Source organism: Hemitrygon akajei, unplaced genomic scaffold (genome assembly GCF_048418815.1).
Source record: "Hemitrygon akajei unplaced genomic scaffold, sHemAka1.3 Scf000035, whole genome shotgun sequence".
In the NCBI taxonomy this organism is placed as follows: domain Eukaryota; kingdom Metazoa; phylum Chordata; class Chondrichthyes; order Myliobatiformes; family Dasyatidae; genus Hemitrygon; species Hemitrygon akajei.
Window position 1 is genome coordinate 5,290,766 of NW_027331921.1, and position 17,410 is coordinate 5,308,175.

At 51.8% G+C, this 17,410-nt stretch overlaps 1 protein-coding gene across 1 annotated transcript; it reads right to left on the minus strand.

Annotated features, from left to right (window-relative positions):
* Window positions 1-2,869: 2,869 nt before the first annotated feature.
* Window positions 2,870-4,706, minus strand: LOC140720037 (ribonuclease inhibitor-like). Its single transcript, XM_073034936.1, has 4 exons — window positions 4,687-4,706; window positions 3,552-3,722; window positions 3,229-3,396; window positions 2,870-3,064 (listed from the first exon to the last, which is right to left on the minus strand). The coding sequence occupies exons 1-4, from the start codon at window positions 4,704-4,706 to the stop codon at window positions 2,974-2,976; spliced, it is 450 nt and encodes a 149-aa protein (XP_072891037.1). The 3' UTR covers window positions 2,870-2,973.
* Between the last annotated feature and the right edge of the window lie 12,704 nt (window positions 4,707-17,410).

Consider the following 17,410-nt stretch of genomic DNA (forward strand, 5'->3'; position numbering starts at 1 on the left):
ATCAGCCATGATCACAGTGAATGGTGGTACTGGCTAGAAGGGCCGAATGGCCTACTCCTGCACGTACTGTCTATTGTCAAAGCAGTTAATCCCAGTAGGTGTGAGTGTCACTGGGCGATTGTTGTCGAGGCAGCTCTCCCTACTCTTCTCCGGCACTGGTGTGATTGTCGCCTTTTGAAGCGGGGGGATGGGTGTAATTCAGACTGCAGGGGAGAGACACGTCCTCGGATACTCCAACCTCCGCTGCTGTTCTCCTCACATCAGTCGACACATCCCTCACCTGCACGCCTCTCCGTCTCCTTCGACCCCTTCAACATCTACCACATTCCCCTTCTCCGTCATCGCCTCCCTCCCCCGTGACCTACCACAGACATGCAGCCCCCTCGTCTCTGTCACACCCCCTCTCTCCCCAAACGTCTCCCTCTCTGTGTTGACAGGGATTTGTGGAGAGAATGGGGGAGAGTTGAATTCCGGAGTTAGACTCCCCCCTTCAACCGCATTTCAATCTCTCAGTTCTGAGCCTATACTGAATGGTCAGAGAGGGAGATTCGCTGTTTCATAATACCTCACTGTGTAATCGGACCGTGTGGAGGGAGATTCACTCTGTGTCTGACCCCGGGTGTAAGTGTGATGGGACAGTGTGGAGGGAGCTGCACTCTGTGTCTGACCCCGGGAGTGTGTGATGGGACGGTGTGGAGGGAGATTCACTCTGTATCTGACCCCGGGTGTGTGTGATGGGACGGTGTGGAGGGAGACTCACTCTGTTTCTGAACCCGGGAGTGTTTGATGGAGCGGTGTGGAGGGAGATTCACTCTGTGTCTGACCCCGGGAGTGTGTGATGGGACGGTGCGGAGGGAGATTCATTCTGTGTCTGACCCCGGGAGAGTGTGATGGGACGGTGTGGACGGGGATTCACACTGTGTCTGACCCCGGGAGTGTGTGATGGGACGGTGTGGAGGGAGATTCACTCTCTGTCTGACCCCGGGAGTGTGTGATGGGATGGTGTGGAGGGAGATTCACTCTGTGTCTGGCCCCGGGAGTGTGTGATGGGAAGGTGTGGAGGGAGATTCACTCTGTGTCTGACCCCGGGAGTGTGTGAAGGGACGGTGTGGAGGGAGATTCACTCTGTGTCTGACCCCGGAAGTGTGTGATGGGACGGTGCGGTGGGAGATTCACTCTGTGTCTGACCCCGGGAGTGTGTGATGGGACGGTGTGGAGGGAGATTCACTTTGAGTCTGGCCCCGGGAGTGTGTGATGGGACGGTGCGGAGGGAGATTCACTCTGTGTCTGAGCCCGGGAGTGTGTGATGGGTCGGTGAGGAGGGAGCTTCACTCTTGTGTTTCACGCCGGTATTCCATCCTCGATCCGTCTCGTACTCGGGACCTCAGTGACTCACGTCTGATATTCGAGCCGATATTAACTGTCTGCGGGGTACAGGAGGGGGACGGTTAGCCAGGAAGGGGGTTAATTTGAGACGAGATCCTGGGCACCCAGACTCTGCCAGTCCGACCTCCCTCAGCCTGGAGCTGAGACGCTACTGTGTCGGTGTGAGGAGCTCCGACCCACTGTTACAGTGCACAGGGTGCGGGGGGCAGCGGAAACCTCAAATAAACTCAAGTCCGACACCAAGGCAGGAAGTTACAGCGGTTTATTGATTTCATCATGATAAATGATAATTAAACAGTATGTGAGCTGCTGACTTGCGGGAATAAATACACTGTTGTAGCGATGTACTATGTACAGAGTTAGAGACAACGACACGCAGTCGGTGAGTCTGTTCCAGACTAGTTTATTCAAACTTCGCGGCGCTGGCATTTAATCCCTGGGTATTTGTGAGCCGATGCGCCTGCGCATTTAATCCCGAGCGCCCGCCCTCTCCGAGCGGAAATGACGTCAGAGGTGCTCACCGCGCTGGCTATTTGTGAGTCCATGCGCCTGCGCAGAAAGTGGGTCGCCACACTGTTCCCGACTCACTCACAATTAACTGACCGGTAACAACGGGTGACCGGTAGATTAATCAGTCCGGTTCCTCACCGTCTTTCTGCATCCAATCACACTTCAGGTCCGTGTCCGGGATCGCTGCGGATCCAAGGCCATTGCCGAGGGATTTGTCAATTTAACACCATTGTATCGGCCTGACTGCCGAATGCACCGTCCTCGGCAACGGGAGCAAAAGGATTCTCTCCCGGGACACCGGTGTCCCAGACTGAGCCCCGGACCCCTCCCCGGGACACCGGTGTCCCAGACTGACCCCCGGCCCCCCGGGACACCGGTGTCCCAGACTGAGCCCCGGACCCCCCGGGACACCGGTGTCCCAGACTGAGCCCCGGACCCCCCCACCCCCCCGGGACACCGGTGTCCCAGACTGAGCCCCGCCCCCCCCGGGACACCGGTGTCCCAGACTGAGCCCCCCCCCCCCCCCCGGGCCACCGGTGTCCCAGACTGAGCCCCGGCCCCCCCCCCCCCGGGCTCCTCCTGTCCGGGTAATTCCCCGGGGGGGTCACGCGGGAGAGTCTCGATCCCGCACATCCGGCGGAAGTGCGTCACCGCGGGAGCGCTTCCGATATCACCGAGCTCGAGACCGCAGCCAGTTCCGTTAAAACCGTTGGGAATCAGCCCCGGCGCGCGGCCGTTAAAGGTAAGGGCGGGAGTTAAAGGGGAGGGGCAGTTAAAGAGGAGGGGTAGTTATAGGGGAATGGGGAGTTAAAGGGGAGGGGTAGTTAGAGGGGAGGGGGAGTTAAAGGGGAGGGGGGAGTTAAAGGGGAGGGGGAGTTAAAGGGGAGGGGTAGTTAAAGGGGTGGGGGAGTTAAAGGGGAGGGGGAGTTAAAGGGGAGGGGGAGTTAAAGGGGTGGGGGAGTTAAAGGGGAGGGGGGAGTTAAAGGGGAGGGGGAGTTAAAGGGGAGGTGTGAGTTAAAGGGGAGGGCGGGGAATCGGCTCCATTCCGCGGGCGGGGATGTTCACACATTCAGATGTTCACATGATCCACACAAACAGTCCGGGTCTGACTTCTCGCAGAGATCTCAGTTCCTTCATCCCGGTCTCACTGAACTGATTCTCCCGCAGCCTGAAACAGATGGGGGAATGAAGATGGAATAAACAGATTACACAACAGTGTCAGTAACAGGGGACCGGGGTTAATGTTTCAACAACACTCACAGACAAATATCACCAGAAAACCCGCGGATCCGCTGACATTTTATCACATTGAACATTAACACAAACACTCACTGGATCCGCTCCAGACTCGGGAGGGTCAGTATGAGGCGGCGGAGAGCGGGGACAGATCCGTCTGTCAGAGAGTTGAATGTCAGGCCCAGCCCCATCAGTGATGGTTTTGTACTGAGAGCGGAGACGAGATCCTCGGCCCCAGAATCTGTGATACCGACATTGTCCAGCCTGGAGATGAGAGAGAGTGAGGGTGAAGGACACAGAGAGACAGGAGACGGTACAAATCCCCAGTGTTTATCAGTAACACTATTACTGATCACATTAATGTTCAGTGTCAGACACCCAGTGACTGTAAACACAATCTCCCACAGTCTGGTACTTACTCCAGTTTCTGTATTTTACACTCCGAGTTCACCAGAGCCACAGACACCAGTTTCACTCCTGAATCTCCCAGTTCATTACCACTCAGGTCCAGCTCCGTCAGTGATGGTTTTGTACTGAGAGCAGAAGCGAGATCCTCGGCCCCAGAATCTGTGAGACCGACATTGTACAGCCTGGAGATGAGAGAGAGAGTGAGGGTGAAGGACACAGAGAGACAGGAGATGGTACAAATCCCCAGTGTTTATCAGTAACACTATTACTGATCACATTAATGTTCAGTGTCAGACACCCAGTGACTGTAAACACAATCTCCCACAGTCTGGTACTTACCCCAGTTTCTGTATTTTACACTCCGGGTTCCTCAGAGCTGCAGAGGCAAGTTTCAGTTTTGAATCTCGCAGTTTAATACCACTCAGGTACAGCTCCGTCAGTGATCGATTTGTACTGAGAGCGGAGGCGAGATCCTCGGCCCCAGAATCTGTGAGACCGACACGGGTCATCCTGGAGATGAGAGAGAGTGAGGGTGAAGGACACAGAGAGACAGGAGACGGTACAGATCCCCAGTGTTTATCAGTAACACTATTACTGATCACATTAATGTTCAGTGTCAGACACCCAGTGACTGTAAACACAATCTCCCACAGTCTCGTACTTACCCCAGTTTCTGTATTTTACACTCCGGGTTTCTCAGAGCCGCAAACACCAGTTTCACTCCTGAATCTCCCAGTTCATTATAATTCAGGTCCAGCTCCGTCAGTGATGGGTTTGTACTGAGAGCGGAGGCGAGATCCTCGGCACCAGAATCTGTGAGACCGACTTTGATCAGCCTGGAGATGAGAGAGAGTGAGGGTGAAGGACACAGAGAGACAGGAGAAGGTACAGATCCCCAGTGTTTATCAGTAACACTATTACTGATCACATTAATGTTCAGTGTCAGACACCCAGTGACTGTAAACACAATCTCCCACAGTCTGGTACTTACCACAGTTTCTGTATTTTACACTCCGGGTTCCCCAGAGCCGACAACACCAGTTTCACTCCTGAATCTCCCAGTTCATTGTTCCCAAGTCTAAACACAAACAGACAAATTGATGAACAAAGTGATACAAACCGTGGGTCTGAAGGTAATTCTCTCACGCGGATATTTCAGGAAACATTAAACCCTTCCGTAAATCACTGATCGGAGTTCCCATCACTGTCAATGTCCCTCACTGCCCAGCTCCAGGGTATTCACCCAATGTCAGTCCTTTAGTCTGTTGCTGTGACCCTGTGAACTCCACATTTTCTGTCTCGTTCTCCGTTGGCTAGAAAAGTGTTACTGACCACAGAGTGTCAGAAGGGGCAGGGATGGGGGTGATATAGCCCCACAGTGAGGAAGCTTTGTGAATCGGGAAATGTCGATGGGAAATGGAGGAAGAGACCCCACCTGAGGGAACGGATGGAAAGACGCAAGAGGAAAGGGATGGGGGAAAGAGTTCCCACAGGAGGAAGTGGGATGGGGAAAAGAGATACCACAGTTATGGGGGGATGGGGAAGGAGAGATCCCACCGGGGGACGGGGAAGAGAGATCCCACCGGGGGACGGGGAAGAGAGATCCCACAGGAGAAAGGGGGATGAGGATGAGAGATCCCACAGGAGGAAGGGGGATGGGGATGAGAGATCCCACAGGAGGAAGAGGATGGGAAAGAGATATCCCACAGGAGGAAGAGGAAAGGGGAAGAGAGATCCTAGAGGAGGAAGTGGATGGGGAAGAGAGATCCCGCAGTAGGAAGCTGAATCAGGAAAGAGATCCCACAGGAGAAAGGAGATTGGGAAAAGAGATCTACAGGAGGAAGGGGATGGGGAAGGGAGATCCCACAGGAAGAAGGGGGCTGGGGAAGAGAGATCCTATGGGAGGAAAGGGAATGGGAAGGAGAGATCCCACAGGAGGAAGGTGGATGGGGAAGAGAGATCCCACAGGAGGAAGTGGATGGGGAAGAGTGATCCCACAGTAGGAAGCAGAATCAGGAAGAGAGATCCAACAGGAGGTAGGGGGATGGGGAAGAGAGATCCCACAGGAGGATGGGGGATGGGGAAGAGATATCACACAGGAGGGAGGGGATGAGGAAATTAGATCCGGCAGGAAGAAGTGGGATGGGGAAGGGAGATCCCACAGGAAGAAGGGGATGGGGAAGAGAGTTCCCACAGGTGGAAGGGGTTAGGAAAGAGAGATCCTATGGGAGGAAAGGGAATGGGAAGGAGAGATCCCACAGGAGGAAGGTGGATGGGGAAGAGAGATCCCACAGGAGGAAGGGGAATGGGGAAGAGGTCCCATAGGAGGAAGGAGATGGGGAAGAGAGATCCAACAGGAGGATGGGGAAGAGATCCCACAGGAGGAAGGAGGATGGGGAAGAGATCCCACAGGGTGAAAGAGATTGGGAAGAAAGATCCCACAGTCGGAAACGGAATCAGCAGGAGAGATCCCACGGGAGAAGGGGAAGGCAATGAGAGATCCCTCCGGAGAAAGGGGGATGGGGAAGAAATTTCCAGCAGGAGGAAGTGGATGGGGAAGAGTGATCCCACAGTAGGAAGCAGAATCAGGAAGAGAGATCCAACAGGAGGTAGGGGGATGGGGAAGAGAGATCCCACAGGAGGATGGGGGATGGGGACGAGAGATCCCACAGGAGGAAGGGGGATGGGTAAGTGAGATCCCACAGGAGGAAGAGGGATGGGGTAGAGATCCCACAGGTGGAAAGGTGATGGGGAAGAGAGATCCCACAGTAGGAAGGGGGATGTGGAAGAGAGATCCCACAGGTGGAAATGGATGGGGAAAAAGAGATCCCTCCGGAGGAAAGGGGGATAGGGAAGAGAGATCCCACAGGAGGAAAGGGGGATAGGGAAGAGAGATCCCACAGGATGAAGGATGATGGGGAAGTGAGATCCCACAGGATGAAGGATGATGGGGAAGAGAGATGCCACAGGAGGAAGGGGGATGGGGAAGAGAGATCCCACAGGAAGAAGGAGATGGGGAAGAGAGATCCCACAGGTGGAAATGGATGGGGAAAATGAGATCCCTCCGGAGGAAAGGGGGATAGGGAAGAGAGATCCCACATGAGGAAGGGCGATGGGGTAGAGAGATCCCACAAGAAGAGGTGGATGGGGAACAGAGATCCCACAGGAGGAAGGGGATGGGGAAGAGAGATCCGACAGGAGGAAGGAGAATGGGGAAGAAACATCCTACAGGAGGGCGGGGGTTAGGAAAGAGATCCTACGGGAGGAAGGGCAATGGGACGGAGAGACCCCACAGGGGGAAGTCGGATGGGGCAGGGAGATCCCACAGGAGGAAGGGGATGTGGAAGAGAGAACCCACAGGAGGAAGGCGGATGGGGAAGAGATATCCCACAGAAGGAAGGACGTTGGGGAACAGTGATCTCTCTGGAGGAAGGGGGATGGGGAAGAGAGATCCCACAGGAGGAAGGGGATGGGGAAGAAATTTCCGGCAGGAGGAATTGGATGGGGAAGAGAGATCCCACAATAGGAAGCAGAATCAGGAAGAGAGATCCAACAGGAGGTAGGGTGATGGGAAAAAGAGATACCACAGGAGGAAGGGGGATGGGGAAGAGAGATCCCGCAGGAGGTAGGGGGATGGGAAAGAGATACCACAGGAGGAAGGGGATCCGGAAGAGAGATCCCACAGGAGGAAGGGAGATGGGGAAGAGAGATCCCACTAAAGGAGGGGGATGGGGAAGAGATATCTCACAGGAGGAAGGGGATGAGGAAGAGAGATCCCATAGAAGGAGGGGGGATGGGGAAGAGAGATCCCTCAGGAGGAAGGGGATGGGGAAGAGAGATCCGACAGGAGGAAGGGAATGGGAAGGTGAGATCCCACAGGAGGAAATGGATGGTGAAAAAGAGATCCCACAGGAGGAAGGGGGATGGGTAATTTCAACATACAGGTGAACTGGGAGAAACAGTTTGGTGCTGGACCCCAGGATAGGGAGTTTGTAGAGTGCCTACGGGATGCATTCTTGGAACAGCTTGTACGAGAGCCGACCAGGGACAAGGCTATTCTGGTTTTAGTCTTGTGTAATGAACAGGGTTTGATAAGTGATCTTGAAGCAAAGGAGCCATTAGGAGGTAGTGTCCATAACATGATATGTTTTTATCTACAGTTTGAGAAGGATAAGGGCAGCTCGGAGGTGTCAGTGTTGCAGTTGAACATGGGAAACTATGGAGCCATGAGGGAGGAGCTGGCCAAAGTTGACTGGACGGATAGCCTAGCAGAAAAGACAGTGGAACAGCAATGGCAGGTATTCTTGGGAATAACGCACAAGGTGCAAAATCAGTTCATCCCCAGAGAAGGAAGGATTCAAAGGGGGGAAAGGGGCCACAGTGGTTGACAAAGGAAGTCAGAGATTGCATAGCATTAAAAAAAAAGGAAGTATGACAACTAAGGTGAGTGGAAGGACGGATGATTGGGAAGTTTTTAAGGAACAACAGAACTTAACTAAAAAGGCAATACGGAGAGAAAAAATGAGGTACGAACGCAAGCTAGCCAGGAATATAAAGGAAGATAGCAAGAGCTTTTTTTAGGTATGTGAAGAGAAAGAAGATAATTAAGAACAATGTTGGGCCCTTGAAGAATGAATTGGGTGAAATTGTTATGGGAAACAGAGAAATGGCAGAAAAATTTAATGAGTACTTTAGATCTGTTTTCACTAAGGAAGACACAAGCAATCTCCCAGATGTATGGATGGGCCAAGGACACAGGGTAACAGAGGAAATGAAACAGATTGACATTCGGAAGGAAACGGTGATGAGCAGACTGATGGGTCTGAAGGCTGACAAATCCCCAGGTCCGGATGGTCTGCATCCTAGGGTACTAAAGGAGGTGGCCCTGAAAATTGCGGATGCATTGGTAATCATTTTCCAATGTTCCTTAGATTCAGGATCAGTTCCTGAGGATTGGAGAATGGCTAATGTTATCCCATTTTTTAAGAAAGGAGGGAGGGAGAAAACAGAGAACTAACGACCTGTCATCCTGACATCAGTGGTGGGGAAGATGCTAGAGTCCATTATTAAGGATGAAATAGTGGCATATCTAGATAGCAGTGATAGGATTGGGCCGAGCCAGCATGGATTTACCAAGGGTAAATCATGCTTGACTAATCTGTTGGAGTTTTTCGAGGATGTAACCAGGAAGTTAGACGGGTGAGATCCAGTGGATGTAGTGTACCTCGATTTTCAGAAGGCATTTGATAAGGTCCCACATAGGAGATTGGTGGGTAAAATCAAAGCTCACGGCATCGGGGGGGAAGACATTGACATCGATAGAAAACTTGTTGGCAGATAGAAAGCAAAGGGTAGCGGTGAATGGGTGTTTCTCGGAATGGCAGGTGGTGACCAGTGGGGTGCCACAGGGCTCGGTATTGGGAGCACAGCTGTTTACAATTTACATCAACGATTTAGATAAAGGCATTGAGAATAACATCAGCAAATTTGCTGATGATACTAAGCTGGGTGGCAGTGTGACATGTGATGAGGATGTTAGGAGAATTCAGGGTGACTTGGATAAGCTGGGTGAGTGGGCAGATACTTGGCAGATGACTTGGTGTGAGGTTATCCACATTGGGAGTAAGCACAGGAAGGCAGATTATTATCTGAACGGTGTAGAGTTAGGTAAGGGAGAAATACAGAGAGATCTAGGAGTCCTTGTTCATCAGTCACTGAAGGTGAATGAGCAAGTGCAGCAGGCAGTGCAGAAGGCTAATGGAATGTTGGCCTCTATTACAAAGGGAATTGAGTACAAGAGCAAGGAAATCCTCTTGCATTTGTACAGAGCCCTGGTGAGACCACAGCTGGAGTATTGTGTACAGTTTTGGTCTCCAGGGTTAAGGAAGGACATCCTGGCTGTAGAGGAAGCGCAGCGTAGATTTACGAGGTTAATTCCTGGGATGTCTGGACTGTCTTACGCAGAGAGGTTAGAGAGACTGGGCTTGTACACACTGGAATTAAGGAGACTGAGAAGGGATCTGATTGAAACATAGAGGTTTAAGGGACTGGACAAGATAGAGGCAGGAAATATGTTCCAGATGCTGGGAGAGTCCAGTAGCAGAGGGCATGGTTTGAGAATAAGGGGTAGGTCATTTAGGACAGAGTTAAGGAAAAACTTCTTCTCCCAGAGAGTTGTGGGGGTCTGGAATGCACTGCCTTGGAAGGAAGTGGAGGCCAATTCTCTGGATGCTTTCAAGAAGAAGCTAGATAGCTATCTTATGGATAGGGGAATCAAGGGATATCGGGACAAGGCAGGAACCGGGTATTGATAGTAGATGATCAGCCATGATCTCAAAATGGCGGTGCAGGCTCGAAGGGCCGAATGGTCTACTTCTGCACCTATTGTCTATTGTCCCACAGGAGGAAGGGGGATGGGGAAGAGAGATCCCACAGGAGGATGGGGGATGTGGAATAGAGATCCCACAGGAGGACGGGGGATGGGGAGGAAATTTCCAGCAGGAGGAGGTGGATGGGGAAGAGTGATCCCACAGTAGGAAGCAGCATCAGGAAGAGAGATCCAACAGGTGGTAGGGGGATGGGAAGAGAGATACCACAGGAGGAAGGGGATCCGGAAGAGAATTCCCACAGAAGGAAGGGAGATGGGGAAGAGAGATCCCACAAGAGGAAGGAGAATGGGAAAGAGAGATCCCACGGAAGGTAGGGGGCTGGGGAAGAGAGATCCCACAGGAGGATGGGAGATGGGGAAGAGAGATCCCACAGGAGGATGGGAGATGGGGAAGAGAGATCCTACAGCAGGATGGGAGATGGGGAAGAGAGATCCCACAAGAGGAAGGAGAATGGGAAAGAGAGATCCCACTGGAGGTAGGGGGCTGGGGAAGAGAGATCCCACAGGAGGACGGGAGATGGGGAAGTGAGATCCCACAGGAGGAAGGGAGATGGGGAAGAAAGATCCCACAGGAGGAAGGGGGATGTGGAAGAGAGATCCCACAGAGGGAAGGAGGATTGGGAAGAAATTTCCGGCAGGAGATATTGGATGTGGAAGAGAGATCCCACAATAGGAAGCAGAATCAGGAAGAGAGATCCAACAGGAGGTAGGGGGATGGGAAAGAGAGATACCACAGGAGGAAGGGGATTGGGAAAGAGAGATCCCACTGGAGGTAGGGGGCTGGGGAAGAGAGATCCCACAGGAGGATGGGAGATGGGGAAGAGAGATCCCACAGGAGGAATGGGGCTGGGGAAGAGAGATCCCACAGGAGGAAGGAGAATGGGAAAGAGAGATCCTACTGGAGGTAGGGCGCTGGGGAAGAGAGATCCAACAGGAGGATGGGAGATGGGGAAGAGAGATCCCACAGGAGGAAGGGGGCTGGGGAAGAGAGATCCCACAGGAGGATGGGAGATGGGGAAGAGAGATCCCACAGGAGGATGGGAGATGGGGAAGAGAGATCCCACAGGAGGATGGGAGATGGGGAAGAGATATCCTACAGCAGGATGGGAGATGGGGAAGAGAGATCCCACAAGAGGAAGGAGAATGGGAAAGAGAGATCCCACTGGAGGTAGGGGGCTGGGGAAGAGAGATCCCACAGGAGGACGGGAGATGGGGAAGTGAGATCCCACAGGAGGAAGGGAGATGGGGAAGAAAGATCCCACAGGAGGAAGGGGGATGTGGAAGAGAGATCCCACAGAGGGAAGGAGGATTGGGAAGAAATTTCCGGCAGGAGATATTGGATGTGGAAGAGAGATCCCACAATAGGAAGCAGAATCAGGAAGAGAGATCCAACAGGAGGTAGGGGGATGGGAAAGAGAGATACCACAGGAGGAAGGGGGCTGGGGAAGAGAGATCCCACAGGAGGATGGGAGATGGGGAAGAGAGATCCCACAGGAGGAATGGGGCTGGGGAAGAGAGATCCCACAGGAGGAAGGAGAATGGGAAAGAGAGATCCTACTGGAGGTAGGGCGCTGGGGAAGAGAGATCCCACAGGAGGAAGGGGGCTGGGGAAGAGAGATCCCACAGGAGGATGGGAGATGGGGAAGAGAGATCCCACAGGAGGAAGGGGGCTGGGGAAGAGAGATCCCACAGGAGGATGGGAGATGGGGAAGAGAGATCCCACAGGAGGAAGGGGGATGTGGAAGAGAGATCCCACAGAGGGAAGGAGGATTGGGAAGAAATTTCCGGCAGGAGTTATTGGATGCGGAAGAGAGATCCCACAATAGGAAGCAGACTCAGGAAGAGACATCCAACAGGAGGTAGGGGAATGGGAAAGAGAGATACCACAGGAGGAAGGGGATTGGGAAGAGAGATCCCACAGGAGGAAGGGAGATGGGGAAGAGAGATCCCACAAGAGGAAGGAGAATGGGAAAGAGAGATCCCACTGGAGGTAGGGGGCTGGGGAAGAGAGATCCCACAGGAGGATGGGAGATGGGGAAGAGAGATCCCACAGGAGGAATGGGGCTGGGGAAGAGAGATCCCACAGGAGGATTGGAGATGGGGAAGAGAGATCCCACAGGAGGAAGGGGGCTGGGGAAGAGAGATCCCACAGGAGGATGGGAGATGGGGAAGAGAGATCCCACAGGAGGAAGGGGGCTGGGGAAGAGAGATCCCACAGGAGGATGGGAGATGGGGAAGAGAGATCCCACAGGAGGAAGGGGGATGTGGAAGAGAGATCCCACAGAGGGAAGGAGGATTGGGAAGAAATTTCCGGCAGGAGTTATTGGATGCGGAAGAGAGATCCCACAATAGGAAGCAGAATCAGGAAGAGAGATCCAACAGGAGGTAGGGGGATGGGAAAGAGAGATACCACAGGAGGAAGCGGATTGGGAAGAGAGATCCCACAAAAGGAGGGGGATGGGGAAGCAAGATCCCACAGGATGAAGGGGATGAGGAAGAGCGATCTGACAGGAGGAAGGGGATGAGGAAGAGAGATCCCATAGAAGGAGGGGGGATGGGGAAGAAATTTCCGGCAGGAGGAATTGGATGGGGAAGAGAGATCCCACAATAGGAAGCAGAATCAGGAAGAGAGATCCAACAGGAGGTAGGGTGATGGGAAAAAGAGATACCACAGGAGGAAGGGGGATGGGGAAGAGAGATCCCACAGGAGGTAGGGGGATGGGAAAGAGATACCACAGGAGGAAGGGGATCCGGAAGAGAGATCCCACAGGAGGAAGGGAGATAGGGAAGAGAGATCCCACAAAAGGAGGGGGATGGGGAAGAGATATCTCACAGGAGGAAGGGAATGAGGAAGAGAGATCCCATAGAAGGAGGGGGGATGGGGAAGAGAGATCCCTCAGGAGGAAGGGGATGGGGAAGAGAGATCCGACAGGAGGAAGGGAATGGGAAGGTGAGATCCCACAGGAGGAAATGGATGGTGAAAAAGAGATCCCACAGGAGGAAGGGGGATGGGTAATTTCAACATACAGTTGAACTGGGAGAAACAGTTTGGTGCTGGACCCCAGGATAGGGAGTTTGTAGAGTGCCTACGGGATGCATTCTTGGAACAGCTTGTACGAGAGCCGACCAGGGACAAGGCTATTCTGGATTTAGTCTTGTGTAATGAACAGGGTTTGATAAGTGATCTTGAAGCAAAGGAGCCATTAGGAGGTAGTGACCATAACATGATATGTTTTTATCTGCAGTTTGAGAAGGATAAGGGCAGCTCGGAGGTGTCAGTGTTGCAGATGAACAGGGGAAACTATGGAGCCATGAGGGAGGAGCTGGCCAAAGTTGACTGGACGGATAGCCTAGCAGAAAAGACAGTGGAACAGCAATGGCAGGTATTCTTGGGAATAACGCACAAGGTGCAAAATCAGTTCATCCCCAGAGAAGGAAGGATTCAAAGGGGGGAAAGGGGCCACAGTGGTTGACAAAGGAAGTCAGAGATTGCATAGCATTAAAAAAAAAGGAAGTATGACAACTAAGGTGAGTGGAAGGACGGATGATTGGGAAGTTTTTAAGGAACAACAGAACTTAACTAAAAAGGAAATACGGGGAGAAAAAATGAGGTACGAACGCAAGCTAGCCAGGAATATAAAGGAAGATAGCAAGAGCTTTTTTAGGTATGTGAAGAGAAAGAAGATAATTAAGAACAATGTTGGGCCCTTGAAGAATGAATTGGGTGAAATTGTTATGGGAAACAGAGAAATGGCAGAAAAATTTAATGAGTACTTTAGATCTGTTTTCACTGAGGAAGACACAAGCAATCTCCCAGATGTATGGATGGGCCAAGGACACAGGGTAACAGAGGAAATGAAACAGATTGACATTCGGAAGGAAACGGTGATGAGCAGACTGATGGGTCTGAAGGCTGACAAATCCCCAGGTCCAGATGGTCTGCATCCTAGGGTACTAAAGGAGGTGGCCCTGAAAATTGCGGATGCATTGGTAATCATTTTCCAATGTTCCTTAGATTCAGGATCAGTTCCTGAGGATTGGAGAATGGCTAATGTTATCCCATTTTTTAAGAAAGGAGGGAGGGAGAAAACAGAGAACTAACGACCTGTCATCCTGACATCAGTGGTGGGGAAGATGCTAGAGTCCATTATTAAGAATGAAATGGTGGCATATCTAGGTAGCAGTGATAGGATTGGGCCGAGCCAGCATGGATTTACCAAGGGTAAATCATGCTTGACTAATCTGTTGGAGTTTTTCGAGGATGTAACCAGGAAGTTAGACGGGTGAGATCCAGTGGATGTAGTGTACCTCGATTTTCAGAAGGCATTTGATAAGGTCCCACATAGGAGATTGGTGGGTAAAATCAAAGCTCAGGGCATCGGGGGGAAGACATTGACATGGATAGAAAACTGGTTGGCAGATAGAAAGCAAAGGGTAGCGGTGAATGGGTGTTTCTCGGAATGGCAGGTGGTGACCAGTGGGGTGCCACAGGGCTCGGTATTGGGAGCACAGCTGTTTACAATTTACATCAACGATTTAGATAAAGGCATTGAGAATAACATCAGCAAATTTGCTGATGATACTAAGCTGGGTGGCAGTGTGACATGTGATGAGGATGTTAGGAGAATTCAGGGTGACTTGGATAAGCTGGGTGAGTGGGCAGATACTTGGCAGATGACTTGGTGTGAGGTTATCCACATTGGGAGTAAGCACAGGAAGGCAGATTATTATCTGAACGGTGTAGAGTTAGGTAAGGGAGAAATACAGAGAGATCTAGGAGTCCTTGTTCATCAGTCACTGAAGGTGAATGAGCAAGTGCAGCAGGCAGTGCAGAAGGCTAATGGAATGTTGGCCTCTATTACAAAGGGAATTGAGTACAAGAGCAAGGAAATCCTCTTGCATTTGTACAGAGCCCTGGTGAGACCACAGCTGGAGTATTGTGTACAGTTTTGGTCTCCAGGGTTAAGGAAGGACATCCTGGCTGTAGAGGAAGCGCAGCGTAGATTTACGAGGTTAATTCCTGGGATGTCTGGACTGTCTTACGCAGAGAGGTTAGAGAGACTGGGCTTGTACACACTGGAATTAAGGAGACTGAGAAGGGATCTGATTGAAACATAGAGGTTTAAGGGACTGGACAAGATAGAGGCAGGAAATATGTTCCAGATGCTGGGAGAGTCCAGTAGCAGAGGGCATGGTTTGAGAATAAGGGGTAGGTCATTTAGGACAGAGTTAAGGAAAAACTTCTTCTCCCAGAGAGTTGTGGGGGTCTGGAATGCACTGCCTTGGAAGGAAGTGGAGGCCACTTCTCTGGATGCTTTCAAGAAGAAGCTAGATAGCTATCTTATGGATAGGGGAATCAAGGGATATCGGGACAAGGCAGGAACCGGGTATTGATAGTAGATGATCAGCCATGATCTCAAAATGGCGGTGCAGGCTCGAAGGGCCGAATGGTCTACTTCTGCACCTATTGTCTATTGTCCCACAGGAGGAAGGGGGATGTGGAATAGAGATCCCACAGGAGGACGGGGGATGGGGAGGAAATTTCCAGCAGGAGGAGGTGGATGGGGAGGAAATTTCCAGCAGGAGGAGGTGGATGGGGAAGAGTGATCCCACAGTAGGAAGCAGCATCAGGAAGAGAGATCCAACAGGTGGTAGGGGGATGGGAAAGAGAGATACCACAGAGGAAGGGGATTCGGAAGAGAATTCCCACAGAAGGAAGGGATATGGGGAAGAGAGATCCCACAAGAGGAAGGAGAATGGGAAAGAGAGATCCCACGGAAGGTAGGGGGCTGGGGAAGAGAGATCCCACAGGAGGATGGGAGATGGGGAAGAGAGATCCCAGAGGAGGAATGGGGCTGGGGAAGAGAGATCCCACAGGAGAATGGGAGATGGGGAAGAGAGATCCCACAGGAGGATGGGAGATGGGGAAGAGAGATCCTACAGCAGGATGGTAGATGGGGAAGAGAGATCCCACAAGAGGAAGGAGAATGGGAAAGAGAGATCCCACTGGAGGTAGGGGGCTGGGGAAGAGAGATCCCACAGGAGGACGGGAGATGGGGAAGAGAGATCCCACAGGAGGAAGGGAGATGAGGAAGAAAGATCCCACAGGAGGAAGGGGGCTGGGGAAGAGAGATCCCACAGGAGGTAGGGGGATGGGAAAGAGATACCACAGGAGGAAGGGGATCCGGAAGAGAGATCCCACAGGAGGAAGGGAGATAGGGAAGAGAGATCCCACAAAAGGAGGGGGATGGGGAAGAGATATCTCACAGGAGGAAGGGGATGAGGAAGAGAGATCCCATAGAAGGAGGGGGGATGGGGAAGAGAGATCCCACAGGAGGTAGGGGGATGGGAAAGAGATACCACAGGAGGAAGGGGATCCGGAAGAGAGATCCCACAGGAGGAAGGGAGATAGGGAAGAGAGATCCCACAAAAGGAGGGGGATGGGGAAGAGATATCTCACAGGAGGAAGGGGATGAGGAAGAGAGATCCCATAGAAGGAGGGGGGATGGGGAAGAGAGATCCCTCAGGAGGAAGGGGATGGGGAAGAGAGATCCGACAGGAGGAAGGGAATGGGAAGGTGAGATCCCACAGGAGGAAATGGATGGTGAAAAAGAGATCCCACAGGAGGAAGGGGGATGGGTAATTTCAACATACAGTTGAACTGGGAGAAACAGTTTGGTGCTGGACCCCAGGATAGGGAGTTTGTAGAGTGCCTACGGGATGCATTCTTGGAACAGCTTGTACGAGAGCCGACCAGGGACAAGGCTATTCTGGATTTAGTCTTGTGTAATGAACAGGGTTTGATAAGTGATCTTGAAGCAAAGGAGCCATTAGGAGGTAGTGACCATAACATGATATGTTTTTATCTGCAGTTTGAGAAGGATAAGGGCAGCTCGGAGGTGTCAGTGTTGCAGATGAACAGGGGAAACTATGGAGCCATGAGGGAGGAGCTGGCCAAAGTTGACTGGACGGATAGCCTAGCAGAAAAGACAGTGGAACAGCAATGGCAGGTATTCTTGGGAATAACGCACAAGGTGCAAAATCAGTTCATCCCCAGAGAAGGAAGGATTCAAAGGGGGGAAAGGGGCCACAGTGGTTGACAAAGGAAGTCAGAGATTGCATAGCATTAAAAAAAAAGGAAGTATGACAACTAAGGTGAGTGGAAGGACGGATGATTGGGAAGTTTTTAAGGAACAACAGAACTTAACTAAAAAGGCAATACGGGGAGAAAAAATGAGGTACGAACGCAAGCTAGCCAGGAATATAAAGGAAGATAGCAAGAGCTTTTTTAGGTATGTGAAGAGAAAGAAGATAATTAAGAACAATGTTGGGCCCTTGAAGAATGAATTGGGTGAAATTGTTATGGGAAACAGAGAAATGGCAGAAAAATTTAATGAGTACTTTAGATCTGTTTTCACTGAGGAAGACACAAGCAATCTCCCAGATGTATGGATGGGCCAAGGACACAGGGTAACAGAGGAA